The sequence below is a fragment of the Dicentrarchus labrax genome, unplaced genomic scaffold (assembly GCF_905237075.1).
Source record: "Dicentrarchus labrax unplaced genomic scaffold, dlabrax2021, whole genome shotgun sequence".
NCBI classification, from domain to species: domain Eukaryota; kingdom Metazoa; phylum Chordata; class Actinopteri; family Moronidae; genus Dicentrarchus; species Dicentrarchus labrax.
Genome location: NW_026136930.1, coordinates 88,489 through 115,037, shown reverse-complemented (window position 1 = coordinate 115,037; position 26,549 = coordinate 88,489). Strand labels below are relative to the sequence as shown.

Here is a 26,549-nt window from a genome sequence, read left to right as displayed (position 1 = left end):
GTGTGTCCTCAGTGAAGTGTATCAGTCTCTGCAGTAGCTTCCAGCTGCAGCAGTCAGTTCAGTTTCTGTTCAGTCTGACTGAGGGAGGTTTTTGTACGACGCTTTTTCACTGTGTGAACAACCACTGACTGCTGATGTAATGAGCACTCTGACAGTAGTAAACTGCTGCATCTTCAGTCTGGACTCCACTGATTGTCAGAGTGAAGTCAGAGTTTGCTCCACTGCCTGTAAAACGACCTGGAATTCCTGACAATCGCTGATTAGCATACTTAATAAGCAGTTTAGGAGCTTCTCCATCTCTCTGTTGGTACCAGTGTAAATAGCTCCCACCATAAACCTTCTGACTGGTCCTACATGTGATGGTGACGGAGCGTCCCAGAGCAGAGCTCACTGCTCCAGACTGAGTCACTGTGACCTGGCCTCTGGACTCTGAGGATACAGAGACAAAAACATAAAGCAGCGTCATGGTTTTGTGGGCTTCATTTCAGAGGGACGGATGTTCATAGAGGAGAGGAGTTTGATTCTCTGGACTTTACCTGTGAAGCAGCAGCAGAGGAGAGTCCAGATGAGGACGGAGATCAAAGTCATGTTTTTGATGAGGAGGATTTCTGTGTCTTCTGTTGTCATGAAGGACAGCTGTCAGTCATCCAGTGTTCAACTCTCAGGACTATAAACTCTCCCAGAGCACTGGAGCATGGTGCTGCTGATGCAAAGTGGCTCTCTATGGAAATGCTCTGACTGACTCCAACAGGGACTTGGATTCCTCTCATGATGCTGTTTATCAATGGATCAATCACTTTATCAGAGTATTGATTAGGAATGTGTCAGTGCTCATTTGTATAAGGCTTTGGTTTCAGTCTGATGGACACATTTTCTTCCAGAATATTTAGTGAATTCCCCCTAATTCACTACCACACAGATCAACATCACTGTGGGACACATTTAAACAAATATATTATCTTTTATTTCTTTTATTTTCATCATTATCTACAATAAACATATGTTTATGATCATTATTTACATTTGTCATTATTTATTGGAGAGGTGTTCTTTTGATATATCTTATTTTATTGTTTTAATTTAACATTAATTAATTAATAAAGATTATTTCACAAAAAACATTAAATACATATTCATAGTTAATTTTTTAGACACTTTAACCAGTTATTAGATAAACTGGGTAAACTGGGAATGTGTTTGCTGAGTTTGTTTGTGTCAAAGTCAGAGAGCCGTGTCTCTCTACAGTGAGAGGTTTTTGTACGGCGGCTCAATGAGTTTGTATCACTGTGGTACACGTTCGGTGGAGGAACCAGACTGGAAGTTAACTGTAAGTACATTTAATTCCTTTAACGACAAATAATTTGTATGTATTCTGTTTAAATCTCATAGCTGTTGACCTTCATGGAATGTTTTGTGTAATATTTGAAATCTAATGTCTTTCTAGCAATTCATAAAGGCTTCAGAGTGTCATTAACCAGACTACAATCCACTCCAATTGATAATGTTTTGCATTAAAGCTTTAATTTTCTACATTCTTATCAGTTAATTGTAGAAAACTACTCAGCAATACTCTGTAAGGAGAGAAAGTCTTTAAGTTTAAGTTTTACTGTTTAGGATCAAGAACTCTGCTAATAGTTTTGGTTCAGTGTTTAATGTGTATGGGTAATACTCAATCTTACTCTCAGAGTAACAATATTAAAGCCATTCCACATATTTTATTATGAGAATGTTATGAGTTTGAAGTAGTTCAGTAGTTAACAATATTCACTTTGAATGTTTCTGACTGTTCAATGATGATTCCTGCTTACATGAAGAGAACAAACACATATCATCATTTATCAGGTTTTAGCTTGACACAAGAAATATTTGAGATGGTTAAAACAATAACAGTGTCACAATCTTCATCTCATGTTTAACAATGAATCTTTGACTTTTTACTTTATTATTTAAAAACTATACACTGGACTAAAAGTGAGCCAGTTTTAACGTTTTATCTTTAGTACTGAAACCTGTCTGTTGTCATGGTTCAGCAGTGATGCTTGCCTGTTGCCATGGTTACTGAGCTCAGAGAGGGAACTGAAACGTTTAAGACCAGTTTCATTCAGTCTGAAGAAGACCATCAGAACTAGAAGCCTCCTCTGCTGCAACCAACAGGATGGAGTTCAGTTTACCTCATATAAACTTTATTAATCTCTCTCTCTGCAGTGGGTCGAGTCGTCCCCACCCTGACGGTGCTGCCCCCCTCCAGTGAGGAGCTGCAGCAGGGGAAGGCCACGCTCATGTGTCTGGCCAACAAGGGCTTCCCCTCAGACTGGAGTCTGTCCTGGAAGGTGGACGGCAGCAGCAGCAGCAGCAGCATCAGCTGGGAGGAGAGCAGGAGCCCCGGGGTGCTGAAGGACGGCCACTACAGCTGGAGCAGCACCCTGAGGCTCTCTGCAGACCACTGGAGGAAGGTGGGCTCTGTGACCTGTGAGGCCACCCAGGGCTCCCAGACTCCGCTCTCAGAGACACTGAGGAGAGACCAGTGTTCCCAGTTCTGACCTGACTCACTGGGACTCTGATACTGGTTTTACTCTGCTACTGCTCTCTGCCTTTTTCTTTTTCTCATTACATATTTGAACAATAATGTGTTTTCAGCTCAATAATATTCCTATGAGACAGTACAACTTCACCAAAGGACTCGACATGAAAAGTCAGCAGAATTAACACATTGTCATCTTTCACTGCTTCCTGTAATACTGATGTTCCATTAAAGAATAAAAATATATTCATCCGATTTAATTTGTCCGTTTATCATTAAATACTGTATATTCATATTTGTATATATTGCTGTGTAAAACAGTGGATCCTTTTATTCCAAACACACTGAGTTGTCTCAGGGTCAGATAGTTGGATCTTAACATATCAGGTGATGATGTAAGAAATATTTCTCAGTGTCCTACTCTGTACTGAACTGTGCTGTATCACATCATTTTTTTGATGATTTAATCAACAAGAGGAGATTCAAATTGTTTTGAGATTCATAAACTTTGTTAACAATAAAATTCAATTTATAAAAACAGTTAATTTTATTCTCTTTAGAGCAGAAATTATTTCATAATTTTCTGCTATGAGTTTGACAAAAGTAACTTTGTTTTTTTCAAAGCAAATGTGGAAAATATAAATATAAATGTTGTCATTCCTAAACATTTGTAAGTTTTTTTTTATTGAATCACTGAGTATATGTTTTTATGTTACAGCGACAATAATGTTTAAGAGCTAAAATTATGCAGCTGTCATGCTGACTTTCAATAACAAAAAATATTTAACATAAATATGAAAAATATATTCTTGCTGAAAGTGTTATTGTGGTGTTAGTTAAACAATTTATGTTAATCCATCATGTAGTGTTTTAATGTCTGTGCAGCTGTTGATTCAGATCAGTTCCTCTCCAGCTGAGGGAGTTTTTTGTACGACGTTGTATCACTGTGTGAACACATCCTGACTGCTGATTTCATGATAACTCTGACAGTAGTAAACTGCTGCATCTTCAGTCTGGACTCCACTGATGGTCAGAGTGAAGTCAGAGTTTGATCCACTGCCTGTAAAACGACCTGGAATCCCTGATGCTCGAGTGCTAGCAGCATAAATGAGCAGTTTAGGAGTTTCTCCATCTCTCTGTTGGTACCAGGCTAACTCATCCCCACCATAAACTGTCTGCCCCCGTCGCCAAGTGCTTGCTCATGGTGGTACTGTTGGGTCTCTGTAAATGTTGTAATGTTATAAGGAGTTCGGTCTAGACCTTCTCTATTTGAAAGTGTCCTGAGATAACTTCTGTTATGAATTGGCGCTATACAAATTGAATTGATTAATCATATATTTGCATATCAGGTGGTTGCTGGGTTTAGACTATCTATATCTTTGCTATGGGAAATGTTCCTGCATAATACTTTGCCAAGTAGTATATTCCCTCATGGCTTGAGGTGCTCATCATGAATAGCCACACGGCAAAACCCACACATAGCAGTCCACTAGATAGTGTATTCCACTGGGGCCAAGATGCTTCAGGAGATTGATTCACTGATGGCGTCAGACTCCTTTTTTGGGGGTTAAGGTATTTGTGCATCACTCCCCAATATCTCTATGTGAACATATCCGCGGGGAGTGATGAGGTCGGAGCCTAGACACCAGAATCTAAATATGCTATACTGCTTAATAAACATTCCAAACGTGAGTTGGCTGAATGAAATAAATAAAAAAACGGGTGAAAAATGAGTATACAGCCTGTTTCCCACTGGACACTTTTTTGTGTGTTTGTGAGAAAGATGTGAAACAACATTGTTCACACACATTAAAAAAATACTTTTTCCATCAGAGTCAGTTTTAGAAAACTTCCTGAGCTCAAGGAGACACTCAGACGTGTGGGGGAACGTATTTTAATTTGGGTGGGGCTGAACTGGACACGTGTATGTGCACAACAACTTATGTGGATGTTCATATTAATGTTTAGAAAAAACAACTGACATATGTTGGGAACTCTTTCTAGTTAAATCTAGACAGCTAAATCTCTCTCAAACATGTGATTGAGGATATTTAACCTCATCTGCTGAAGACTTGGTCAAAACTGCAAAACTGGAATGAAAAGAAATCTAAAATATACATGCTGAACATGCATGGGCTGACTACCAAACTGCTCTCTCTCTCTCTCTCTCTCTCTCTCTCTCTCTCTCTCTCTCTCTCTCTCTCTCCCTTGCTGCATTTTTGAGTCTTCAGATAGTTCAAAACAAAACATCAACTCGAGTCTGACCTGTGGTCTCTCTCTCCCCCTGTTCTGTCTATATTGAGCTGTCTAATTTATGAAAAAGGCATAAAGCCCCAAAAATTATGTTAAAAAGAGAAATTATGGTAGGTTTTATGTCTCTGAAAAAATATAAAAAGGTCACAACATTTAACATGTTTAACTATCAAATACATTTCTGCTCAAGCTCCATTCAGTCGCTGTTCTGGAGCTTTTGATCAAATCCCATGGTCTTCCTCAGCAGATGGAGTTCACCCAGTTGTCATGGAATATTTGAACTTTGATGCCAACATGGACAAGAAGTCCTGAAAATGCTCAGAGGAATGGGAATTTAAACAACTACAATTCAGTGACAACTGGGAGACTCCATCTGCTGAAGAAGATCATGTGATATGATTGAAAGCTCCACAACAGTTAGTGGATGGATGTTGTACAGAGATTGTCTGGGTATTTCCAACGTCAACCAATAACTTTCAGTCTCAATGTCTTTGTGTGGTATTTTAGTTGCATATGAAAGAAAATGTGTTTTTTTATGTTGATATATTTATATCACGTAGGTCACTTTTGTCTTGTTATGTCTCCAGTTAATCTTTATTTTATTTATTTATTTTAATACTTTATTAACTTTGAGGAATGTACAGGTTTCGTTTGGTCCATCTTTGATTATGAATGTTTCTGATGTTAGTCTTTATATTCTTTGTTAATAGGATGTAGTTGAAATAGCTTTGATCCAGAATTAAAGAGAGGTCAAAGGTCATGACCAAGACAGCGTGTGTGTGTGTGTGTGTGTGTGTGTGTGTGTGTGTGTGTGTGTCCTCAGTGAAGTGTATCAGTCTCTGCAGTAGCTTCCAGCTGCAGCAGTCAGTTCAGTTTCTGTTCAGTCTGACTGAGGGAGGTTTTTGTACGACGCTTTTTCACTGTGGGAACACATACTGACTGTTGATATAGTGATAACTCTGACAGTAGTAAACTGCTGCATCTTCAGTCTGGACTCCACTGATGGTCAGAGTGAAGTCAGAGTTTGATCCACTGCCCGTAAAACGACCTGGAATCCCTGATGCTCGATTGCTAGTATAGTAAATGAGCAGTTTAGGAGTTTCTCCATCTCTCTGTTGGTACCAGGAAAGGTAGTTCCCATTTACATTCTGACTGGTCCTACATGTGATGGTGACGGAGCCTCCCAGAGCAGAGCTCACTGCTCCAGACTGAGTCACTGTGACCTGGCCTCTGGACTCTGAGGATACAGAGACAAAAACATAAAGCAGCGTCATGGTTTTGTGGGCTTCATTTCAGAGGGACGGATGTTCATAGAGGAGAGGAGTTTGATTCTCTGGACTTTACCTGTGAAGCAGCAGCAGAGGAGAGTCCAGATGAGGACGGAGATCAAAGTCATGTTTTTGATGAAGAGGATTTCTGTGTCTTCTGTTGTCATGAAGGACAGCTGTCAGTCATCCAGTGTTCAACTCTCAGGACTATAAACTCTCCCAGAGCACTGGAGCATGGTGCTGCTGATGCAAAGTGGCTCTCTATGGAAATGTATGAGAGACCATGTTCTCAGTACTGACCGGACTCACTGGGACTCTGCTTCTGTTTTTACCTTGCTACAGCCTTAAATCTGCACTTTCTATCATTCCAGCATTTTAACAAATACATCAATCAAAAGATATTTTCTTTCGGTGGTCAAATAATTTTTCATAGATCCCTGTTTACCAACAACATATTTCAGTCAGGACCACTTTCGTCAAAATATCTTATATTCCAAGCAGAATTTACATTTGGCGGTATGGCTCTGTTCTGGGACCTCCTTGTCCTTCCACGTGCCTACGTGGAAAACCTTAAGGCAGGGAGAGCACACCTCCCTGCCATTCCATGTGCCTACATGGAAAAGTTTAAGACAAGGAGAGCGGCAGCAGAGACCCCCCAGGGTACAGAACAGAGCAAGCATCAATGACAATCAGAAAATGACATTGATTATTTAGAAACAACATAAAAAGGAAGAGCTGGGGTGGAGGTGGAATAATGTCTTATTCCGTATTTTCACATTTGCAGGATTATAACCAATGTCAAAATAAGACTTTCATATCATTGTTGATAGTTAATACAATCTATGAAAAAAAGATAAAAATAAAAGTAACATAGCATGAGTAAAAAATGTGCACACAACCTGTGTCGTCAGGTTTCCCCATACTGGACACTTTTTGTGTTTAATGTGTATGTGCACAACAACTTATGTGGATGTTCATATTAATGTTTATAAAAAACAACTGACTTATGTTGGAAACTCTTTCTAGTTAAATCTAGACAGCTAAATCTCTCTCAAACATGTGATTGAGGATATTCAACCTCATCTGCTGAAGACTTGGTCAAACCTGCAAAACTGGAATGAAAAGAAATCTAAAATATACAGGCCGAACATGCATGGGTTGACTACCAAACTGCTCTTTCTTGCTTGCTTTTAAGTTGATTGTGTCAAAATTTAAAAATAATTAAAATGTTATCAAATCAATAGTGTCCATGAGATCATTATTCATGCATCATGTCTTACGTATCATCAGGTTTGCCATAATTCATATATGTTTAAAAACAAGAAACATTAGAAAGATTCATCTATGCAGTATCACAACAACGGCAACTGTATACATTTTTTTTTACAAGATTATCTTGAATACTCTCATGACTTGGCAACATGTTCTCCTTCTGTTATCATTTCTATCTGCTTTATTGAACCTTGTTAATATGTTTAAATAAATTCAGTAACACTCAATTATGTCATCATTCATGTCTGATTTTCATGAGGGTTCATATGCAACGAGGGCCCAAGCTGTTCCTAGAAATTACCTCAAACCTCTGCATGAATAAAGAACCACTTTAAAGAGGATTTTAAGGATTAGATGTAAAAAGCAGCATATCGTCTGCATAAAGTTATACACGTCTCTGAAAGGCTTTTTTCTGAGATTATGAAAATGAGTACAGATTCACTAACATGAGTTGACAACATTTACAGTCAATAAGCATCAGCTCATTACATAAGTCTTGTCATCAACTGCTGGTATGTGTTGCTGTCTGAAATCCTTAAACATATATAGACAGAGTTTGTCTCAGTAAATGATTCATATGACTTTATTATTTTAGCTCACAGTGATGCATTACCCACCACAGTTCCGTGAACAGTTGATGGGATTGTGTCATACATGTTACATTTGATTGCTCTGTCAGTACAGCCTGAATGCCTGATAAATCCCATCAAATTCTTTTCACTAAATGGAATAAGGCACAGAGCGATATGGTGTGGCAATCTTGTGCCACACTTGAAAATGAATTACTATTTGTTTATGATTATTATTTACTATTGTTTGTTTCTGTGTACTGTACATGTATTGATTTTGCACATACATTGAGCTAATATTCTGTTTAAATCTAAATCATGAAATGTGTGTGCATGTGTGTGTGTGTGTGAGTGTGAGTCTGTGTGTCCTCAGTGAAGTGTATCAGTCTCTGCAGTAGCTTCCAGCTGCAGCAGTCAGTTCAGTTTCTGTTCAGTCTGACTGAGGGAGGTTTTTGTACGACGCTTTTTCACTGTGTGAACACATCTTGACTGTTGATATAGTGAAAACTCTGACAGTAGTAAACTGCTGCATCTTCAGTCTGGACACCACTGATGGTCAGAGTGAAGTCAGAGTTTGATCCACTGCCTGTAAAACGACCTGGAATCCCTGATGCTCGATTTGTTGCCCTATTGATAAGCAGTTTAGGAGTTTCTCCATCTCTCTGTTGGTACCAGGCTAAATAGTGGGTGCCCCCACTAGTATAAACCTTAGGAGTGGTCCTACACGTGATGGTGACGGAGCGTCCCAGAGCAGAGCTCACTGCTCCAGACTGAGTCACTGTGTACTGGCCTCTGGACTCTGAGGATACAGAGACAAAACATAAAGCAGCGTCATGGTTTTGTGGGCTTCATTTCAGAGGGACGGATGTTCATAGAGGAGAGGAGTTTGATTCTCTGGACTTTACCTGTGAAGCAGCAGCAGAGGAGAGTCCAGATGAGGACGGAGATCAAAGTCATGTTTTTGATGAGGAGGATTTCTGTGTCTTCTGTTGTCATGAAGGACAGCTGTCAGTCATCCAGTGTTCAACTCTCAGGACTATAAACTCTCCCAGAGCACTGGAGCATGGTGCTGCTGATGCAAAGTGGCTCTCTATGGAAATGCTCTGACTGACTCCAACAGGGACTTGGATTCCTCTCATGATGCTGTTTATCAATGGATCAATCACTTTATCAGAGTATTGATTAGGAATGTGTCAGTGCTCATTTGTATGAGGCTTTGCTTTGGGTTAATATATTTCATGTCACTGTAATGGATTTTTCTAACAGTTTCTACATATAAAGTTTACCAAAAAGTATTCTGTCTTACAAAAATATTCTCAAAAGTTTAAATATTTCACTCCAAATACAGGGCCAACAATTGTTCAGCGGTTTTACTTGATATTTCTAGAAGATTTAAATATTTCACACATTATATGTCACAATAATCTTAAAACATCACTATTAAAACATATATTTAACTGTGAGTATGTTTGATTTAATGAGTTTCAATACATAACTCAGTAGTTAACAATGTTCAATTTGAATGTAAAAAGCAAGCACACACCATCGAGGAATTTTCTTTTCTTTTTTGAAAAACAATAAAAACCTGCCATTTTTCATGCTCGGTTATATATTTTTTTGCTTTAAACCTACAAACTTTGTTTTTAAATGAATTTGCAGATTAAACATTAATACATCAGAGGAACAATGTGCCACTGTAACATTTTATCTTTAGTACTGAAACCTGTCTGTTGCCATGGTTCAGCAGTGATGCCTGTCTGTTGCCTTGGCGACTGAGTTCAGAGAGGGAAGTGAAACATTTAAAATCATTTTCAACTAAATTCTAAGCTTCTCCAAAATGTCTTCTCCCTCTCTCTCCCTCCCTCTCTCTCTCTCTCCCTCCCTCTCTCTCTCTCTCCCTCTCTCTCTCTCCCCTCTCTCTCTCTCCCTCCCTCTCCCTCTCTCTCCCTCCCTCTCTCTCTCTCTCCCTCCCTCTCTCTCTCTCTCTCTCTCTCTCTCTCTCTCTGCAGTGGGTCGAGTCGTCCCCACCCTGACAGTGCTGCCCCCCTCCAGTGAGGAGCTGCAGCAAAGGGAAGAATATTATTATTTAAACAGAAGTCTCATTCTATTGTACATCTGCAATTATTTAATTAATATTAAAGCACAATGAGGGATATTTTTGTATTTGGCTGTGGTCATTTTATTGAACAATTCTGACATAGGGGAGAGTGGGGTAAGTTGAGCCAAAGGGTAAGTTGAGCCACCCCTTGTTGCTAGGAAATGGTAAAAAACATTGATCATGTGACCAAATATTTAGGAGGAAGGCATCATTTCATGGAGTCTGTGAATGTAAGAACCACATGGGTAAAGTGGTTAGATATTTATTTCAGCAAAATCATTTTTCACTCCTGAAAGTGAATTGAGTCTATCATAAGTTTCATGAGAATTGTGTTTAGACCAAAGAAGATCATTTTAAATTTGTTTTATACATCAATTGTGGTATCTATGAGCTACAACATGAGCTCATAAACCTAGCATAAAAGTGCACCATTTTAGCTGTGGGGACTAATAAAGTCAAAATGGTAGCTCTGGGGTAAGTTGAGCCATTTGGCCAGGGGTAAGTTGAGCCGGTGGCTACAGCCAAAATACACTCAATAAGAGTATCCAAAAACATATTCTGTGTATATTCCAAAAACACAGCTGTTAATGTTTTCTTCCGAAGCGCACTTTAAGGCATTCTCATGTTAAAATGTTTTTTCACAAAACAGCTGTTTAGCAGTAAAACGTGAACATGAATGTGCAGAAATGAGTGTTATTTAGGGAGGGAGAAGATGAGGGAGGGGTGGGGTGGAGGTGGGGAGGAGGGTCCGGGAGGGAGTAGGGATACTGCTCAACTTACCCCGCTCCTATGCTCAATTTACCCCATACACGGGGTAAGTTGAGCCACAAGACCACTTTTTTGGACATGCTATATTATCCAAACAGTTATGTTTACACTCATTCTGTTTGTTTGAAGGGATTCACAACATCCTAAAATATATGCAGATATATTAGTTAGCAACAAAACTATGATTGCCTTGATGTAGTGATCCTAAATATGAGAAATGGCTCATCTTACCCCACTCTCCCCGAATGGTACAATAATGCAGGATGGATTAATGTGGGAAAATACACAGGATGTGTGTAAAATGACCTTTGGATAAATATAAAACAGTCTGAACAACAGTAGTATAAGACACTTAGTATACTTAATGAAGTGATCAGGATCAGAAAAGTAACTGAGTATGAATTAAGTGTTTCAGCTCAACACTGGACATGTTTATTAGATTTATCAGAAGAAGAATCTCACAAAACCCTGAGAAAATAATTTTAAGTTAAAAAAAACAACAGCTGTATTATCAATGATATTAACCTGCCTGTTGAAAGAGTTGACATCAAACTCTGACTGTGTTTGAATCCCACTCACAAATGAGATCAAGTTTTATTGTCACATACATAAACATACACAATACAACAAACAGTGAAATTCTTCAGCGTATAGCTCCAGAATGAGGACATACAACTAAAGTAAAGTAGATCAATAAAATAAAGATGAATCCAACACTAAAATATGAATGAATGTTTCTGCATTCTGCACAAAGTAAAATAGAAATATATAATGCATGCATTATAAGCAACTGTTTTGTGACCTCTGACCAGCAGGGGTCACCATGCACTCTAGTGCAGTTATGGCATAGTAACATAATACAAAGCCCTCAACCCTTACAGACATGAGCACATCATTCTCTTTACTCAGATGCACAGTTTTTAAACTGCTTATTGTTATTTGTTTAAAAGTTACATATTAATTTAGTTATTAATGTTTATGTTCATTTGCAATTTTTTTCAATATTTATTGTTTTTATATTGTGCATTATTTATTAATTAAAGCCTGAACTGATAATAAAGTAGACATTCATTTTCATTCAGAGATATTAAAATTACTGGGACCTTGAGGCCATTACCAGAGGAGTGATGGTGGTTTGGTCTTAGGATGGGCCTACTGCAGTGGTTTCCAACCTGGGGGTTGAGACCCCACTAGGTGTCGCCAAAGTCTCATGCGAGTCCATAATTTTAAAGTGTGTAAGAAAACTTTGAAAGTATGCACAGTAAGCCTATATGTCAGCATTTTGTTTATTTCTGTGAAGAAAACTTCATGATTGTTTCTGTATAATTGTTATTTTTGAAGTTTAGATTATTATTTAAGATCTAAACTTATTAGTAATTAGGACTTTCACAAAGTTATATTCACAGAGGTTTAACTCTCTGATTAACGGCTTCATCCTGCATTAGAAAGGTACACAGTTCAAACAACCAAAGAACTCACAGAACAATGGCCAAGCATCAAGTAGTGCCTACAATGGGCACGTGAGCATCAGAACTGGACCACACAGCAATGGAAGAAGGTGACCTGGTCTGATGAATCTCATTTTCTTTTATATCTTGTGGATGGCCAGGTGAGTGGGATAGATGGTGAGAAGCTGTGAGGATGAACTTTATTGATTTTAATAGGTTTTATTGTCCATTATCTCTTTATAAATCAAACTGTTTCAGTTCAATGATTTTGTGTTTATTTGAGTAGTGTAGTAAACATGTCGTGTGTATATCAGCACAGCTCGAGTTGACTACCTGAACTAGCTCGCAGACTTCGCTCTATATATGGTTGTTTTACTTATGTATTTTGTCTTGTTATGATTTCAGTGGATCTTTATTTTATACAATATAAGTTTACATATTAAATTAATACATTGTGAAATGTAATGGGTGTACAGGTTTTGTTTCGTCTATCTTTGATGATGAAGGTTTCTGATGTGTGTCTTTTTATTTCCTTTTATTGGTATTAATTTCTGATGTGTGTCTTCTTATATTCTTTGATAATTCGATGTAGTTGAAATAGTTGTGATCCAGGATTAAGTAAAGGTCAAAGGTCATGACCAAGACAGCTTTCATTAACTTTCTCATTGGCTTCTCTTGATAATTTTACAAACCAGATAAGAGCATGTGTTTATAATAAGAAACTGTGAGGGAGAAAGTAATTTTATTTCCTGCAAGATTATTTTTTGTCACTGAGCTTGTTTTAATACATGTTCACTGGTAGTGTGTGTGTGTGTGTGTGTGTGTGTGTGTGATTTCTGTGTCTTCTGTTGTCATGAAGGACAGCTGTCAGTCATCCAGTGTTCAACTCTCAGGACTATAAACTCTCCCAGAGCACTGGAGCATGGTGCTGCTGATGCAAAGTGGCTCTCTATGGAAATGCTCTGACTGACTCCAACAGGGACTTGGATTCCTCTCATGATGCTGTTTATCAATGGATCAATCACTTTATCAGAGTATTGATTAGGAATGTGTCAGTGCTCATTTGTATGAGGCTTTGGCAGCAGCAGCAGCAGCAGCTGGGAGGAGAGCAGGAGCCCCGGGGTGCTGAAGGACGGCCACTACAGCTGGAGCAGCACCCTGAGGCTCTCTGCAGACCACTGGAGGAAGGTGGGCTCTGTGACCTGTGAGGCCACCCAGGGCTCCCAGACTCCGCTCTCAGAGACACTGAGGAGAGACCAGTGTTCCCAGTTCTGACCTGACTCACTGGGACTCTGATACTGGTTTTACTCTGCTACTGCTCTCAGTCTGCACTGTGCAATACACTCTCTCTCTCTCTCTCTCTCTCTCTCTCTCTCTCTCTCTTTGTCTCTCTCTCTCTCTCTCTCTCTCTCTCTCTCTCTCTCTCTCCTTGCTTGTTTTTAAGTTGACTGTGTCAAAATTTAAACATAATACAAATGTTATCAAATCAACAGTCTCCATGAGATCATTATTCATGAATTATTTCTTACGTATCATTAGCTTCGCCATATATCATATATGTTTAGAAACATTACAAAGATTCATCTGTGCAGCATCACAATAACAGCAAATGTATACTGTTTTTCTAGATTATCTTGAATAGTCTCATAACTTGGCAAAATGTTCTCCTTCTAATGTCACTTCTATCTGCTTTAATAAACATTGTTAATATGTTTAGATAATTTCAATTCAGTATCACTTAATTATGTTACCATTCATGTCTGATATTCATGAGGGTTCATATGCAACGAGGGCTCAAGCTGTTCATAGAAACTACCCCAAACCTCGGCATGAATCAAGAACCTTTTTAAAGATTTTAAGGATTAGATGTAAAAAGCAGCATATCGTCTGCATAAAGATATATACAGTGTCTCTGATTTGCTTTTTTTTAGAAGATTATGAAAATGACTACAGATTCACCAACATGAGAAACTGAATGCCTGATGAATCCCACCAAATTTTTTTACTAAATGGAATAAGGCACAGAGCGATATGGTGTGGCAATCTTGTGCCAAACTTGAAATGTTTTGCTAATTTGATCATAATTATTATCTTTTGTTTCTGCATACTGTACATGCATTGATTTTATACATACATTGAGCAAATATTCTGTTTTAATCTAAATTATGCAATGTGTGTGTGTGTGTGTGTGTGTGTGTGTGTGTGTGTGTGTGTGTGTGTGTGTGTGTGTGTGCCTCAGTGAAGTGTATCAGTCTCTGCAGTAGCTTCCAGCTGCAGCAGTCAGTTCAGTTTCTGTTCAGTCTGACTGAGGGAGGTTTTGTACGACGCTTTTTCACTGTGTGAACACATTCTGACTGTTGATGCTATGAACACTCTGACAGTAGTAAACTGCTGCATCTTCAGTCTGGACTCCACTGATGGTCAGAGTGAAGTCAGGGTTTGATCCACTGCCTGTAAAACGACCTGGAATCCCTGATGTTCGATTGTTAGTACCATAAATGAGCAGTTTAGGAGTTTCTCCATCTCTCTGTTGGTACCAGTGTAAATAGTTATTACTATAAACGTTCGGACTGGTCCTACATGTGATGGTGACGGAGCCTCCCAGAGCAGAGCTCACTGCTCCAGGCTGAGTCACTGTGACCTGGCCTCTGGACTCTGAGGATACAGAGACAAAAACATAAAGCAGCGTCATGGTTTTGTGGGCTTCATTTCAGAGGGACGGATGTTCATAGAGGAGAGGAGTTTGATTCTCTGGACTTTACCTGTGAAGCAGCAGCAGAGGAGAGTCCAGATGAGGACGGAGATCAAAGTCATGTTTTTGATGAGGAGGATTTCTGTGTCTTCTGTTGTCATGAAGGACAGCTGTCAGTCATCCAGTGTTCAACTCTCAGGACTATAAACTCTCCCAGAGCACTGGAGCATGGTGCTGCTGATGCAAAGTGGCTCTCTATGGAAATGTATGAGAGACTATGTTCTCAGTAGTGACCGGACTCACTGGGACTCTGCTTCTATTTTACCTTTCTACAGCCTTAAATCTGCACTTTCTATCATTCCACCATTTTAACAAATACATCAATCAAAAGATATTTTCTTTCGGTGGTCAAATAATTTTTCATGGATCCCTGTTTACCAACAACATATGTCTTATTCCGTATTTTCACATTTGCAGGATTATAACCAATGTCAAAATAAGAGTTTCATATCATTGTTGATAGTTAATACAATCTATGAAAAAGATAAAATAAAAGTAACATAGCATGAGTAAAAAATGTGCACACAACCTGTGTCGTCAGGTTTCCCCATACTGGACACTTTTTGTGTTTAACGTGTATGTGCACAACAACTTATGTGGATGTTCATATTAATGTTTATAAAAAACAACTGACTTATGTTGGAAACTCTTTCTAGTTAAATCTAGACAGCTAAATCTCTCTCAAACATGTGATTGAGGATATTCAACCTCATCTGCTGAAGACTTGGTCAAACCTGCAAAACTGGAATGAAAAGAAATCTAAAATATACATGCTGAACATGCATGGGTTGACTACCAAACTGCTCTTTCTTGCTTGCTTTTAAGTTGATTGTGTCAAAATTTAAAAATAATTAAAATGTTATCAAATCAATAGTGTCCATGAGATCATTATTCATGCATCATGTCTTACGTATCATTAGGTTTGCCATATATCATATATGTTTAAAAACAAGAAACATTAGAAAGATTCATCTATGCAGTATCACAATAACAGCAACTGTATAAATTTTTTTTTACATGATTATCTTGAATACTCTCATGACTTGGCAACATGTTCTCCTTCTGTTATCATTTCCATCTGCTTTATTGAACCTTGTTAATATGTTTAAATAAATTCAGTAACACTCAATTATGTCATCATTCATGTCTGATTTTCATGAGGGTTCATATGCAACGAGGGCCCAAGCTGTTCCTAGAAATTACCTCAAACCTCTGCATGAATAAAGAACCTTTTAAAGAGGATTTTAAGGATTAGATGTAAAAAGCAGCATATCGTCTGCATAAAGTTATACACGTCTCTGAAAGGCTTTTTTCTGAGATTATGAAAATGAGTACAGATTCACTATCATGAGTTGACAACATTTACAGTCAATAAGCATCAGCTCATTAAATAAGTCTTGTCATCAACTGCTGGTATGTGTTGCTGTCTGAAATCCTTAAACATATATAGACAGAGTGTGTCTCAGTAAATTATTCATATGACTTTATTATTTTAGCTCACAGTGATGCATTACCCACCACAGTTTTGTGAACAGTTGATGGGATTGTGTCATACATGTTACATTTGATTGCTCTGTCAGTACAGCCTGAATGCCTGATAAATCCCATCAAATTCTTTTCACTAAATGGAATAAGGCACAGAGAGATATGGTGTGGCAATCTTGTGCCACACTTGAAAATGTATTACTTTTTGTTTATAATTATTATTTACTATTGTTTGTTTCTGTGTACTGTATATGTATTGATTTTGCACATACATTGAGCTAATATTCTGTTTAAATCTAAATCATGAAATGTGTGTGCGTGTGTGTGTGTGTGTGTGTGTGAGAGTGTGAGTGTGTGTGTCCTCAGTGAAGTGTATCAGTCTCGGCAGTAGCTTCCAGCTGCAGCAGTCAGTTCAGTTTCTGTTCAGTCTGACTGAGGGAGGTTTTTGTACGACGCTTTTTCACTGTGTGAACACAGCCTGACTGTTGATGCTATGACCACTCTGACAGTAGTAAACTGCTGCATCTTCAGTCTGGACTCCACTGATGGTCAGAGTGAAGTCAGAGTTTGATCCACTGCCTGTAAAACGACCTGGAATCCCTGATGCTCGATATGTTGCCCTATTGATAAGCAGTTTAGGAGTTTCTCCATCTCTCTGTTGGTACCAGGCCAATTCATGGTAGCTGCTCCAAGTATAGACATTCTGACTGGTCCTACATGTGATGGAGACGGAGCGTCCCAGAGCAGAGCTCACTGCTCCAGACTGAGTCACTGTGACCTGGCCTCTGGACTCTGAGGATACAGAGACAAAAACATAAAGCAGCGTCATGGTTTTGTGGGCTTCATTTCAGAGGGACGGATGTTCATAGAGGAGAGGAGTTTGATTCTCTGGACTTTACCTGTGAAGCAGCAGCAGAGGAGAGTCCAGATGAGGACGGAGATCAAAGTCATGTTTTTGATGAGGAGGATTTCTGTGTCTTCTGTTGTCATGAAGGACAGCTGTCAGTCATCCAGTGTTCAACTCTCAGGACTATAAACTCTCCCAGAGCACTGGAGCATGGTGCTGCTGATGCAAAGTGGCTCTCTATGGAAATGTATGAGAGACCATGTTCTCAGTACTGACCGGACTCACTGGGACTCTGCTTCTGTTTTTACCTTGCTACAGCCTTAAATCTGCACTTTCTATCATTCCACCATTTGAACAAATTTGAACAAATTTGAACTTCAGATTATGACATTTTCATTGTCCCAATAATGCCAATGCTGTTAATGCTATACATCAATCAAAAGATATTTTCTATCTTTAGATCAAATAATTTTTCATGGATGTTTACCAACAACAGATATCTTATTCCATATTTTCACATGTGCAGGATTATAACCAATGTCAGAATAAGATTTTCATATCATTGTTGATAGTTAATACAATCTGGGAAAAATAGCTAAAAATAATAAATAACATAGCATGAGTGAAAAATGTGCACACATGCTGTTTCATTGGGTTTCCCCATACTGGACACTTTTTGTGTATAATGTGTATGTGCACAACAACATATTAATGTTCATAAAAAAATGCTGACATATGTTGGAAACTCTTTCTAGTTAAATCTAGACAGCTAAATCTCTCTCAAACATTTGATTGAAGATATTTAACCTCATCTGCTGAAGACTTGGTCAAACCTGCAAAACTGGAATGAAAAGAAATCTAAAATATACAGGCTGAACATGCATGGGCTGACTACCAAACTGCTCTCAATTCAATTCAAATTCAATTCAAAATGGGCTTTATTGGCATGAAAGTTTTTGCCAAAGCAAAAGCATCAAAATACAATACAATAAGTCGAAATATTCAGACAATACACAATATGAAAGATATATACATTATTAACATTATATTAGTTATATACAGTGTGTGTGTGTGTGTGTGTGTGTGTGTGTGTGTGTGTGTGTGTGTGTGTGTGTGTGTGTGGGGCCCACTGTTTTGTTTAGAGTTTAGTTAAGTAGCATTTGATCTGAGTCTGATGAGTACAGGTAAATCATATTAAAGTGGTAAGAATTAGGAATGTTAGAGACCTGAGATAATTTAAGTTTTGAATAGTATTTTGATATTGCCAAATCTATTTTGCTTATTACAAGTGTCTGATTTTCTACAGTGTTTTGCCAATTTTGGTAAAGGGTATTTCGTTTACAATTTAGTATTTCAACTATAATATTTTTATTTTAAAGAAGTCTAATTTGGGTAATTGTGTTATTTCATTTTTGTTTCTTCTTAACTAACAAAGTAAATATTATCTGTGTTACACTGCAAACCACTGGTTAGTAAAATATTATTGCATTTATTTGAAAGAGTTGTCTGGGGTCAGTTATTTAAAATAATGTACAGTATGTGTGAATAGAGCCACTGCTTAGTCTAACAGTGTTGTTGGTTATTCATAAAGTATTAGGCTATAAAAAGTTGCACACAAAACAGGTAAACCTTCGTGGTAGCTACCTTAATGAATCGAACCCAAACACCCCATCATTCAAGTCCAAGGTGAGTTCCTTTAACATAGGCATTTACTGAGTGTTGGGGTGCTACACATATATAAAGAGAGTTTGTTACTCTGTAAACTGTGTTCAGCTACTGTAGATGTACAATGCATTGTGGGAAAATATTAATCTCTAGATATAATTACAGTAACTAACATATCTGTATAAACCTGTCTGATGAGAGACTTGACATCAGTTGTATCAAATGCAAAGGTTAAAACATTTATCTTTGCCTAAAAAAAAATAACGTGCGAAAAAAAATGAAAATGTGATTGATTATTTTAAATGCCACATTATTAGAACTACATGTAATTATGAGGTGTGTTTTAGTTGTATCTTGTTGCCATTTAGTTTCCATGCAGCTGTTGATTCAGATCAGTTCCTCTCAGCTGAGGGAGGTTTTTGTATGACACTTTTTCACTGTGTGAACGGTCTGCTGTAATCCTGCTGACAGTAATAAACTCCTGCATCTTCAGTCTGAACTCCACTGATGGTCAAAGTGAAGTCAGTTCCAGACTGACTCCCACTGAAACGCTCTGAAACTCCAGACTGACGGGACTGAGCATTATAAATGAGGAGTTTAGGAGCTTCTCCAGGTTTCTGAAGGTACCACTGCAAATCATTGGTAACACCTGAACTGGCTTTACATCTGATAGAGACAGTCTGTCCTGGAACAACAGACTGAGCTTTAGGAGACTGAGTCAGGATGATTTCTCCTGATGAATCTGGAAAACATGAAAAAGAGGAGAAGGGTTATTGAGACAAATCCAGTTTGGAGAAAGATGATCAACATCCAAACAGAAGAGTATCATTTCTTTAACATGGAGAATAGATGGAAGAAGGTAAATGCTGCTTGTTTCAGTGTTTCTCCATCATAGCAGAACATCATTGTGGTGAACCTGGTTGCATCCTGAAGCAAAGTTTTCAGAAGAGAGTCTCACCCTGAACAAGGAGCCCCAGGGTGGCCAGCAGTAGAGTCAGTGACATCCTCATTGTGCTGCCGGCGTGTCAGTGGCTCTGAAAGGCCTGGACAGCCACTGATCAACACTGGCCTCTTAACGGCTGGGAGCAGAGAGGAAGGACACATATGCAAACACACAGAGTCAGTGAACTGTAGCTGTCCTCAACATATCATGGTGTTTCCCCCTCAGTGCTGAGAGCATTGTCCTACATATTTACATATTTACCTGTAGAGGATATTGAAACATCTTGTAGTTACAGCTGTGAGCAGTAATGTGAGTATTCTGAAGGTCTTTATGTTGCACTTTAAGGATTTCTGGTAGATGTTTACTGAAAAGTTGCAACTGATAGTTTATGGGTAACAATCAAAACCATTTCTCAGTAGCTGTTTTGGAGCTTGTGATTTAACTACATGGTCTTCCTCAGCAGATGGAGTTCACCAAGTTGTGATGGAATAGAAGCCAACATGTACAAGAAGTTCTAAAAATGCTCACAGAAATGGGAATTCGAACAACTACAATTGAATGACAACCGGGAGACTCCATCCGCTGAAGAAGATCATGTGATATGATTTACAGTTCCAGTTAGTGGATGGATGTTCCACAAATATTTTTAAAATTGTTTTCAAGGTAAAGAATTCACCTTTATACAGTGTTTTTGTGTTGCATGTTAGAGAAAATGTATTTTTGCATGTTTTATGCAGTTAAAGATAATTGTATTGAAATATACTGTATGCAGATATAATTATATCATAGAGGTATTCTAATGTTAGGATTCCAGTCATAATGAGATTTTCTTTAATAAACAAAAGTCTATTCAATCAATACTGAGTGAAATGGGGATGTAGGCCTACGGGTTTGTTTGGTCAATCTTTGGTAATGAAGATTTCTGATTGGTGTCCTTTTATTATTTAATGACAGGATGAAGTTGAAGAATCTGTACTCCAGTATAAATCAGAGGTCAAAGGTCAAAATCAAGAATTTTCTCATTCATTCTCCCTGGGAACATGGGATTTTGAAAGAAGCTGTGATGGAGAATGTAATTCGATTTACTGTGAGATTATTCTTTTGTCAATTTTAATAAATGTTTATTGTGTCTGTGTTTGTGTGTGTGTGTGTGTGTGTGTGTGTGTGTGTGTGTGTGTGTGTGTGTGTGTCCTCAGTGAAGTGTATCAGTCTCTGCAGTAGCTTCCAGCTGCAGCAGTCAGTTCAGTTTCTGTTCAGTCTGACTGAGGGAGGTTTTTGTACGACGCTTTTTCACTGTGTGAACACAGCCTGACTGTTGATGTCATGAAAACTCTGACAGTAGTAAACTGCTGCATCTTCAGTCTGGACTCCACTGATGGTCAGAGTGAAGTCAGAGTTTGATCCACTGCCTGTAAAACGACCTGGAATCCCTGATGCTCGAGTGCTAGCAGCATAAATGAGCAGTTTAGGAGTTTCTCCATCTCTCTGTTGGTACCAAGCTAAAAGGTGGTATGGGCTACTATAATATACATCCTGACTGATCCTACATGTGATGGTGACGGAGCGTCCCAGAGCAGAGCTCACTGCTCCAGACTGAGTCACTGTGACCTGGCCTCTGGACTCTGAGGATACAGAGACAAAAACATAAAGCAGCGTCATGGTTTTGTGGGCTTCATTTCAGAGGGACGGATGTTCATAGAGGAGAGGAGTTTGATTCTCTGGACTTTACCTGTGAAGCAGCAGCAGAGGAGAGTCCAGATGAGGACGGACATCAAAGTCATGTTTTTGATGAGGAGGATTTCTGTGTCTTCTGTTGTCATGAAGGACAGCTGTCAGTCATCCAGTGTTCAACTCTCAGGACTATAAACTCTCCCAGAGCACTGGAGCATGGTGCTGCTGATGCAAAGTGGCTCTCTATGGAAATGCTCTGACTGACTCCAACAGGGACTTGGATTCCTCTCATGATGCTGTTTATCAATGGATCAATCACTTTATCAGAGTATTGATTAGGAATGTGTCAGTGCTCATTTGTATGAGGCTTTGGTTTCAGTTTGATGGACACATTTTCTTCCAGAATATTTAGTGAATTCCCCCTAATTCACTACCACACAGATCAACATCACTGTGGGACACATTTAAACAAATATATTATCTATTATTTATTTTATATTCATCATAATATACAATAAACATATGTTTATGATCATTATTTACATTTGTCATCATTTATTGGAGACTTTTACTTAGAAATATCTTGTTTCATCGTTTCAATGTAACATGAATTAATACAGCTTTTATCATACAAAAAGATTAAATATATATTCATAGTTTATTTTTTAGACACTTTAACCAGTTATTAGATGAACTGGGTAAACTGGGAATGCGCTTGCTGAGTTTGTTTGTGTCAAAGTCAGAGAGCCGTGTCTCTCTACAGTGAGAGGTTTTGTACGGCGGCTCAATGAGTTTGTATCACTGTGGTGGACTTTTGGTGGAGGAACCAGACTGGAAGTTGGAAGTAAGTCAAATCTTTAATTTTTTTATCATTTCAGGACATATTTGTCTTTTTATATATATTTCAGGAAGAATTCTTGATTTTTCATATTAATGTATATCTTCTGCAGAAATACTTTACACTCAGAGACAAACTTTGCATCAGGAATATAAATTCAAAACCTCATTGAAGTCAATTTAAAATATCAAGACAGAATATGAATCAGTATTTCCAACTTTAATGGTAAAGCTTCATCTTGAGGGTTTGTAGGTTTAGTTCAGTGTGCCAAAGTCAGAGAGCCGTGTCTCTCTACAGTGAGAGGTTTTTGTACGGCGTTTGTATCACTGTGGTTGACTTTTGGTGGAGGAACCAGACAGGATGTTGAAAGTAAGTTTCCGTACAAATACTAAATACAATATTGTAAAGTAATGTTTTAAATGCAGTTTTTGTATGTCTGAAGCAGACAGATATATCTTGTTTTAATATTAACACTTGAAGTATTCATGTTTGTACTTGTCCTCCTTCATCATGGAGACTAACTCTTTGTTCTTTACACATTCCTGTCAAACTGAAATTCAAACAGCTTGAAGTGTAGAAAAGATAAAACTGCTAAACTTGTTGTACAAATGTTTCATTTTTTAAGATTCACTTTTACTTTTTGATATCAGAAATAACTGTTTTTAAATTAATTCAGATAAAATTATTATAGTCAAATTGAACATAGTGAAGATAAAGATGAGTAAACATTCAAAATCTCTTAATAGTGTTATATATTGTTTTAAAGTTACATTTTGGTAATAATGATTGAAATCCACATGAAGAACATTTGATTGTAGTCAGTTCATTTTCTGTGTTTGTTCATGTTTCCACTAAATACTTTAAAGTAATGTATAGTTCAGGTTTTGGATGATTTTGATGATACAGTTTTTGATATTTTATTTCCAGTGTAGTTTGATATATTTCAGCTTATTCTGTATGATGATTCTCTCTGTGCTGATATGCATGAGAGGCTTCTTAAAGGGAAGTGAAACAATGTGTGAGTGAGTGACTGGTGGAGCAGAAAAACCATCTGACAGAAACTCCTTAAAGGAGAAAATCAACTCTCACACAGTAAAGGTGTCCAAGTGTCTGCTTCTTGATTGACAGCTGTGTGGTCCCTGTCCTCTAAGCTGATTGGTGTCTCCTAGGTGATGTCCGTCCCACCCTGACGGTGCTGCCCCCTCCAGTAAGGAGCTGCAGCAGGGGAAGGCCACGCTCATGTGTCTGGCCAACAAGGGCTTCCCCTCAGACTGGAGTCTGTCCTGGAAGGTGGACGGCAGCAGCAGCAGCAGCAGCAGCAGCTGGGAGGAGAGCAGGAGCCCCGGGGTGCTGAAGGACGGCCACTACAGCTGGAGCAGCACCCTGAGGCTCTCTGCAGACCACTGGAGGAAGGTGGGCTCTGTGACCTGTGAGGCCACCCAGGGCTCCCAGACTCCGCTCTCAGAGACACTGAGGAGAGACCAGTGTTCCCAGTTCTGACCTGACTCACTGGGACTACTACTACTGGTTTTACTCTGCTACTGCTCTCAGTCTGCACTCGCTCATTATCTGTCTAAATCTTTCTTTACCTCCTCCCACTCTCTGATTACATGTTTCATTGAATAAATTTGTTTTTTTGATTATTTCAACACAATAAAGACCAGTTCATCAAATAATTTGTTGTCATGTATGTTGATGTAAACTGATGTTGCTGTCTTCAAAGTTCTATTAAATCCACAAACATTGAATTCAATTTTAGGCAATGTCCTGAGAAAGACTACAACGTAGAAATGTTTAATATCTTTTCTCGATATTTAGAAAACATAAAAGTAATGCGATAATCCTTAATGAGAAGTTATTGTGACAGAGACATTATTAAAGTGATTTAATCCTTTACTCCAGATTCTTTAAAGCATTTGTGATTACATAAACTTCCTTATTACATTAATCATGAATTTAGTTTTTAGGAACAAAGCTGATCGATAAAATATTAAGGAAGATGTTGTATTTGTCTTATTAATGAAGTGTGTCATTGGTAGAAACTTTAATATTAAAATTGTTTCACAAGTTTACAGAAAGTAAAATGAATCTGATGAAACTGCAAACTCTGGGAAGAAAGCATTGTATTTGAAAGATAAAATCGGATATTATCAACATATTATATCATCACAGGATCACTATCAGCAGTTTGTATTCAAATTATAACATAAATTGTGTATTTTCATATAAACACAAGGTCATTCAAATTATGTAGTGTATGTAAGTTTGTTGAAAACTAAACTGGCTTAAATATGAATTTCAAATTAAATTTAAATACTAAGAAATAAAAATAAATATTCTATTACATACATTTTGACTGATCAAAGCAGGTAAAGCACAGGTGTAATAATAACATTACAGGTTTTTTTCAATTGCTAACATCTTTTTGCCCAATCTGTAGTCACATTTTCAAAACTCTAAACACAGTTAGCCCCACATTGGTCTGTTCATCCCATACAATTAACACAATTCATGTTGTTTCCACAGAATATGCAGTCAATTGACCCATTTCTGCAATGCTAAGTTTTTCTTTACGTACAAGCTCACCCAATACCAAAACTATGGATGTTTTTTGTGTTATTTACAAATGCTTACACACAACATGTCAGAAATAAAGACCTTATGAACAAAACCTTAAATATTCCATGAAGCCTCTACTTCTGCAACAAAAGAAGTTCAAAATATATATTGAAACAGCTGATAAGCATTTATTACAGTTTTTTCTAATTGCTAAAACACAATTTTGCAAACTAGGCTGGTTTTATCAAAATACTAAACACTTTTCCCAAAACCACACACCCAAACTGCAAAATCCCTCATATATCCTGCAAAATGAAGCACTGCAACCAAAACTACATATAGCATTATCAAAATCAAACTTTGCACCAAATGGCACACACTTCATTCATATTACCAGATGTTTGTCTAACCAACTACACACTGTTGGGCATAATGAAAAACACTCTCATCTTCAGTATGCTTTGACATAATACTAAAATAGTTCAAACTGTAGAAAATTATTCAGATTGTTCACATGCACAGAAATATTTGCAGATACACACACACACACACACACACACACACACACACACACTCTGTTGAAACATTTATTTTTTTATTTTTCACCAAACAAGTCAGTGCAACATATGCACTAACAATTAACCATTGAGGTGTTTGGCCAGGTGGCACATATATTGGCCAATTAGCTCATGTAGTGTCATTTTGATTGGCAGTGTTTTGAAATGGCAAACATGTGACTTTATGTCAGATTGTTGTGTCTTATGCAGAGAACCGTGTTCAGTGCATTTAAAAATGTGTGTAAAGCAGAAAATGTGTTTAGAGTTTTGGAGACTTGAGAAGAGGTTTTGCTCTCTGTGTGTCACTTTAAAGAATTGTGCTATGCATGTCATTTTAGTGTGTTAGCAATTGGAAAAAAAACGTAATAAACATATCAATGAAACATTGAGAAATAGCTGATTTTTTGTAATTTGGGTAAAATAGATCAACCACAGCTAATTCCAATCTCAATCAGAGACATAGCCAGGTGTGGAAGTTCTTTCAATGACATACACAATGCAGTATAAAGGGGACTTTCTGGACTGAGTTTATTCAATGTGGATACAGAGCAACACAGATGAGAAGAGAAAGAAATAATAATGTCTGGATAAGGAAGACGAATAGTTGGGCTAGGGGAGAGGAAGAGGGCCAGAGGTGGATAAGGCATGCCAAGCGTTTCTATCCAAGGTGCATAGCGAGAGATGACATTAGATGTGATGAGGATGAGAACATGCGCCAGATGCTGAAGATCGTATGGATTAGAACAGGACTGTGCATTTTTGTTTCTTTCCCATCTGTGCCTCTTTTTTGTTGTCAAATTGTGTATCTGACAGTATTTTGACACATTTTGAACCAAAGGACACATAGTTTGGATTATTTGTTGATCACTGGCTGCAATTTCATGCTGATAATATTGTAAAGCTTTAACTTCTGCAATTTTGTCGCTTACAATTTTTTCTACTGTACATTCTATAAAGTAAAGATGACTCATTCACTTTTGCGTAGTTTGTTGCCAAAAATGCACACATTTGACCTTCAAGCCAAAAATGTAGGGT

General features: G+C 37.9%; 1 pseudogene and 6 gene segments (V, D, J or C); 2 read left to right on the top strand and 5 right to left on the bottom strand.

Moving 5' to 3' along the window:
• Positions 1 to 45: 45 nt before the first annotated feature.
• On the bottom strand, positions 46 to 672 carry LOC127360758 (probable non-functional immunoglobulin kappa variable 6D-41). The segment is given in 2 exon segments: positions 46 to 429; positions 537 to 672. Coding segments are annotated over 2 exon segments (414 nt in total).
• A 519-nt stretch (positions 673 to 1,191) lies between these two features.
• Positions 1,192 to 2,776, top strand: LOC127360743 (Ig kappa-b4 chain C region-like). The segment is given in 3 exon segments: positions 1,192 to 1,220; positions 1,257 to 1,327; positions 2,206 to 2,776. Coding segments are annotated over 3 exon segments (435 nt in total).
• A 651-nt stretch (positions 2,777 to 3,427) lies between these two features.
• LOC127360753 (Ig kappa chain V region 3374-like) lies at positions 3,428 to 15,106 on the bottom strand. The segment is given in 3 exon segments: positions 3,428 to 3,593; positions 5,823 to 6,011; positions 14,960 to 15,106. Coding segments are annotated over 3 exon segments (411 nt in total).
• Positions 15,107 to 16,448: 1,342 nt separating this feature from the next.
• Positions 16,449 to 17,506, bottom strand: LOC127360754 (Ig kappa chain V region 3374-like). The segment is given in 2 exon segments: positions 16,449 to 17,226; positions 17,334 to 17,506. Coding segments are annotated over 2 exon segments (423 nt in total).
• Positions 17,507 to 19,365: 1,859 nt separating this feature from the next.
• On the bottom strand, positions 19,366 to 20,015 carry LOC127360764 (Ig kappa chain V region 3368-like). The segment is given in 2 exon segments: positions 19,366 to 19,688; positions 19,905 to 20,015. Coding segments are annotated over 2 exon segments (360 nt in total).
• A 1,157-nt stretch (positions 20,016 to 21,172) lies between these two features.
• On the bottom strand, positions 21,173 to 21,942 carry LOC127360755 (immunoglobulin kappa variable 4-1-like). The segment is given in 2 exon segments: positions 21,173 to 21,511; positions 21,619 to 21,942. Coding segments are annotated over 2 exon segments (423 nt in total).
• Positions 21,943 to 23,578: 1,636 nt separating this feature from the next.
• On the top strand, positions 23,579 to 24,074 carry LOC127360742 (Ig kappa-b4 chain C region-like; annotated as a pseudogene).
• Positions 24,075 to 26,549: the final 2,475 nt, after the last annotated feature.